This window comes from Nymphaea colorata, chromosome 2 (assembly GCF_008831285.2).
Source record: "Nymphaea colorata isolate Beijing-Zhang1983 chromosome 2, ASM883128v2, whole genome shotgun sequence".
Taxonomy (NCBI): domain Eukaryota; kingdom Viridiplantae; phylum Streptophyta; class Magnoliopsida; order Nymphaeales; family Nymphaeaceae; genus Nymphaea; species Nymphaea colorata.
Window position 1 is genome coordinate 20,272,263 of NC_045139.1, and position 5,957 is coordinate 20,278,219.

At 42.6% G+C, this 5,957-nt stretch overlaps 1 protein-coding gene across 1 annotated transcript; it reads right to left on the minus strand.

Annotated features, from left to right (window-relative positions):
• Positions 1–1,593: 1,593 nt before the first annotated feature.
• On the minus strand, positions 1,594–4,485 carry LOC116247149 (pentatricopeptide repeat-containing protein At2g20540-like). Its single transcript, XM_031619143.2, has one exon. The coding sequence runs from the start codon at positions 4,355–4,357 to the stop codon at positions 2,585–2,587; it is 1,773 nt and encodes a 590-aa protein (XP_031475003.1). The 5' UTR covers positions 4,358–4,485; the 3' UTR covers positions 1,594–2,584.
• Between the last annotated feature and the right edge of the window lie 1,472 nt (positions 4,486–5,957).

Sequence of the window (5,957 nt, forward strand, 5' to 3'; positions counted from 1 at the left end):
ATGTTTGTTACAGCAAATTGATTAAAACAACCTAAGGGGTTTTTCCAACATTCTGATTTAGAATCACTGTAAGTACTTCGGCAAACATTTTGGATGATGAAGTTGGTTTGCTGAACTGGTCTCATTATATTACACCGAATCTGATGTTCAACTTCCTGTTATGTCTATGGACGCTAGTCTGTTACTCTTGCCATATATATATATATATATATATATGTTGGAGAATAATCTACGCTTCTGGTAGGAGTCTAGATTAGCTCTATCTGGCCACTGTATATAATCCATCCACCACTGTATATAATCCATCTTTTGGATGTAATATGAGGAAATAATATCCGGCAATTACGTTCCCTCTTCTGTTCCTTTTAAGCACTTTTTTTCTGAGAGAAATAAATGGGCGCTCTTGCTACAAATGGTACTAGCCTATTAGGTATCAATGGTTGAAATAATGTGCTTGCTTCTAACTTCTGTAGCTAATGCATAAGCCAATTGCTTCGATGGACAACATGAATGTATCCGTTGAGAACCCAATACTTGCAGGGGATCTGAAACATATACCATTTGGATGCAGCTTCTTCTTCCATGAGACTGGTCCAGCAGGCTGCAGTTGGCATTCTCTCATCTTGGTTGGTTGATAACCATTGGCCTAGCTTATATGATTAGATCACGTTGGTTAGATGCATTGGTGTTTCACCATTCAACTGGTTGAGGCTGCATCCTTTACCAGCGTTGCTCCCTGTGCATCTTTTTCTGGAAATCCCATGTAGTTAAAAAACCCCACTAGATCCCACAAAGGAAATACGAGAGCATATTTGTCCTGAATTCTTCTGCAGTGCTCCATCAAGACTGACAAAACAACAAAATAGTGCTTTAATTTTTTGGTGATTCATGAGAAAAACTTTCCTTAATTGTTACGCCGATTGGAAGTAGCAGAGGTGATAAAATTGAAGCCACTTCTTAGCTGGTCCACATCACAATGAAGTTGAGCAAGCTTGAAATTGCAACTGCCAGATGCCTTAGCTGTCAACAATGTGCCTAACATGCATCCTGATTGATTACAGTTTTGACTAGTCCATTAAAGTTACCAAAAACAGCATAATTCTCTCTGGTTTTTTTTTTCCTGGATGACCAAGAACTCAATATACAAGCCAGTGAATGCCAGTATACCAAATTCACCAATATCCTTAGTTGTTACTGAAACACTCTTAACAGGTGCTTGGCAGCACCCACCTGTAACCGATGTTGTTAAGCAGTAGAACTTCTGTTTCAGTTATTTAGTGCAACCGTATATGTAAATTGCACATCATATTCATTATCATTTTCTGTTTTTGTTCCACTTGGTGGCATTTGAAATGTAAGTAGATCTTCCCCAATTCTCGTACTTCTTGCATCTAAAGTACACCTATCAATGTATTTTCAACACTAGATTCAGTACTGGAGAATGAGAGGATCACAATGTTAAATTGTATAAATGACCAACTTTTTCTACCGCTTTGCATAGATGTCCTTCCTCATGAATATATTTGTTTGATGGCGTTATTGAACATTTTGTGCTGAAATACTAGACCCTTAGATCCTTAGGTTCTGGCACACTTAGTAATGGTGTTTCCACAGCTGCACAGAGACTGCACTTCAGCATGCTGTCTGCTTGTATAACCTGCTTCTGTGGCAAAATGAGTCATCAGATTATATTGTTCTATGATGCATATTACACCCCAAATTGTCGTGGGTGTGGCGCATAGGATTAAACCAAGACCATCAGCATACCATATTGTTTTATTGTATTTGCACGCAGCACAGTGGTGACGTCTCACTCGTCAAGAGGGCCAGAAGGGCCTGATGGGGAGGTGCCCATCCTTCCTGGCAGAGGCAGGCCCGTAAGAAGGCGCACTTACTTCCTGACGAGAGGGGCACGGCAGTATCTCTCAAATCGGGAAGGAGCATCTCGAGAAGGAGGCACCGTTCCTGACGAGAGAGACGGAGAGGCAAAGAAGGCCAATAGTCCTCCATCCACCTCCTTAAGTAAAGCGGCTCTTTGAGAAGATACATAAAAAGGTGACCTTTCTGTTACTGGATCAAGACATAGCGACCATTTGTAACTTTTTCTATTTTTTTCCTTGCTCATTTTCTCGGTACAATCAGATCAATTAGTCCAATACTTTTTCTTAAAAAAGAGGTATCAGATCTTTCATCAAGTATATTTTAGATATTCCCTTCTGTATAATTGCATGGAATTTGATTTTCCTGCTTTTAGGAGTATACCAAATAATACAGTAAGGTTGGTCAGGTACTGGATGGCCACGTTGGAGTTGGCATCATGTACCTTAACACTATTACTTACGTTGAACTTCAAGAACAGCACCCAGCGGACAAGGAAGTTAGGAATCATTGGGAGAACCAAACCGATGCCCATCCCACCAACAATACCTGGGCCATTGTCTTCGAACACCCATTTGGTTATTATGGCTGTTCACGCAGACACCTCGCAATCTGAATGACGTTAACGTTCTATGTTGATCAGAATGAGGAAATGGCCAGCTCCTCATCTATGATTACCAAGCAAGTCTCCGTTTCCTCTTCCATCTCATGTAATGGTCACAGTGCAAGGCGCATCGCCCACTATTTTCAGCATCTTTCCTAGGTGATCCAAAGTTTCGTTTACCTCATTTCTCTGAGGGTGAGTCTTATCCCCTGCAATGAATGAATGAACTGTGTTATTTAGCTCGATCCAACTGCATCCCGGGAGCTTTACAATCCCCTTCTCTCTGAGCATCGCACGAGTCCCTGCAGCATGATCCCACTGCCCGTTAGCTGCATACACGTTGGATAGCATCACATAGTTTCCAGTGCTCCACGGCTCTAGATCATTAACTTCTCCAATTACATGTTCTGCGAGTTCTAGGTCACCATGATTTCTACATGCTGCAAGTAAAGCACTCCATACTATGTAATTTGGCTTAAAAGGCATGCCTTTAACAAAATCATAGGCATCACCAAGACGCCCTGCTCGACCTAGTAGATCCACCATGCATCCATAGTGCTTCATGTTAGGCTCAACCCCATAATCTCTCTTCATTGAATCAAAATAGTTGGTCCCTTCATCAACTAACCCACCATGGGAGCAACCATGCAAGAGGCCAGTAAAACTCACCTCATTAGGCCTGAACCCAGCTTTTTGCATGCCTTCAAAAAATTGAATAGATTCCTGTACATGTCCATGGATGGCAAATCCAACAATCATAGAGTTCCACGACGCTTGGCTCCTGTGTACCATTGCATCAAAAATTATCCTTGCTTTATTTATATCCCCACATTTAGCATACATGTCTATGAGTGCATTACACAAAGAAACTTTCTGCATATTTAATCCATTTTTTTTAGCATAATCATGGATCCATTGGCCTAATTCCAATGCACCCACGTGAGAACAAGCTGCAAGTGCACTCAAGACGGCAACTTCATCCGGTCTCGCACCTTCCACCTGCATCCTTCGAAACACCTCTAGTGCCTCCTCCCACATTCCGTTCTGGGTATAACCCGAAACCAATGCCGTCCACGAGAAAACGTTCTTGTCAGGCATTTCGTCGAACACTTTTTGTGCACAATCCATATCACCAGACTTCGCACAGGCATCAACCAACGCAGTCCAGGCAACAACATTTCTTTCAGGCATTTTGTCAAACACCTGGAGAGCCACGGTCAGCTTTCCGCATTTCGCGTACATGTCCACCAAAGCACTAGCAACGAAAACGTCGGCCCCGGCGCCGAATTTCACGACGTGAGCATGGATCTGCTTGCCAACAGGGAGCGATGGAAGACGGGCAGAGGCTTTAAGCGCCAGAGGGAAGCAGAAGTTTGACGGGGTGAGACCGCTCCGAAGCATGCGAGCATAGAGTTGAAGCGCTACGTAGCACCGGCCGCCGTCCAAGTATGCTTTGAGGATGCTGTTCCAAGCGTGGATGTTGGGGTCGGCCATTTGCTCAAACGTTTGATGGGCGTGCCTCATATCGCCGAAGGAGATGTATGAGTCGAGGAGTCGCTTGAGGAGGAAATTCTGGCCGTGGAGATGGTTTCTCAGGATGTGGGCGTGGATTTGCTTCAGTTGCGGGAGGGTGGTGGTGGAGGCTTGAATGTTGTAGAGGACGTGCAGGAGCTTGGATGGTTGATCGGATGGGTTGAAAGTCTCGGAGGGAGAAATTGAGGTTGGTAGAGGTGCACATGGCGTGAAAGTGGATGCAGTTACCACCATTGAAGTTCGGAGCTTGGAGGGTTGATCGGATCGGCTGAAGGCCTTGAAGGAAGAAGTTGGGGTTGGTAGTGGTGGACATGGCGTGAAAGTGGATGCAGCTACCGCCATTAGGGTCGCGGCACTACGGGAACATCTGATCCCTCGACTAAGGAATCAAGTAATCACCTACCGGCTACCGCTAAGCAGAAAACCTTGAACGAGCCTCCTTCCGAACCACGCCCTCGAACCAAAGAGACCGAAACCCTCACTTGAGAGACCCCTTTTTTGCCATAAGCCTCAGTTTTTCTCTCCTTTTTTTTAAAAATTAAATTTCCCGATAGAAGCCTCGGGTTTACAAAAAGTTTTAAACACATCAATCAGAAAAGTCTTAAACACATCCGTTTGGTAGAGGTGCCAATTCCTTTTTACAGCCACTGCTATCGAACATCATACTGTGACCAGAGTTGCATGTGTCTCATCAAAGTCTAGACCTTCCATGTGTGCAAACCCCTTGGCCACCAGTCTGGCCTTGAACCTTTCCGAATCACCATTAGCTTTGTACTTAGTTTGAAATACTCACTTGCAAGGTATCAATTTGGTATCTATTGGCAATGATGTTAGACATCACGTGTCATTAGCCTCCAATGCTGTATTTCTCATTGCATTGCTCTTCTCCAATTGACTTCTTGTTTTGCCTCACTGAAACTGGTTGGCTCAGCAATTTTGGAAATGTTTAATAGGTAAGCTTTGTGGAAAAGGTGGAATCACTGTGTTGGAAAGTGGATTCCTAGAGGACGCTTTTTACTTGACTACAGTTGGTCTTGAGTTATCTCTGTAGTGGCCCAACCACGGTAATAGTCCTTTAGCAGAACTAATGGTCTAGTTCTACGCCTGGAGCATCATAGTTGTTCTAGTTGAGAAATTGTGGACTGATTTTCAATATTCAGTTTTATTTGAATGTTTTGGTTGGACTCACTAGGTGATTCATCGGAATTTACTTGAGGAGACTCAACATAGTCTGGTTGAAGATTGTGCTGATTTTGATTGTTTGCGATAGACAGATTTGGAGAATCATTCACAGCTTAAGTAGGCTAGTTGGGGTTCGGATGTTCACCAACACAATACTCGTCAAGATTCTAGGGACGTCCGCTTTTTCTTTTACTGATTTGAATGAGAATACTTCATTAAAAACAACATTCGTGCTAGTAATTATCTTTTTATTTTCAATATCAAGTATTTTATAAGCCTTTTGAATGGTAGTATATCCCAAGAAAACACCTCGAATGGCTTTTTGATCAAATTTTCTTTTGGTTTTCAGATTTGTAGCAAAGCATAAGCTACTGAAAATTTTGAGGTGGGTACAACTTGGTTTCTAAAACAGCAATTTTTCTTATGGTGTTTTGCTCCCTATGCTTGAGGTTGGTGTTCTATTAATAAGATTAGTAGTAAGAATGCATTCTTAACAAAACTCTAGAGGAGCACCCGATTGCATTTTCAAGGCACGTGCAACATTTAGAATGTGCCTGTGCTTCCTCTCCACTCTCATTTTGTTGGGGAGTGTAGGCACATGTATGATCTTGTTCATTAATGCCTTTGTTGACAAGAACGTTTTTCAGATCATCAGAAACGAACTCCATGCCATTTAGTTCAAATTCTTAAAAATGTTTGCTAAACTGCTTTTCAGCCATGATTATAAACTTTTTTAACCAAATCGAAGTTTTGCTTTTGT

Coding starts and splice junctions, on each gene's coding strand:
- LOC116247149 (XM_031619143.2), bottom strand. CDS start 4,357: ATGGCGGTAGCTGCATCCACTTTCACGCCATGTCCACCACTACCAACC.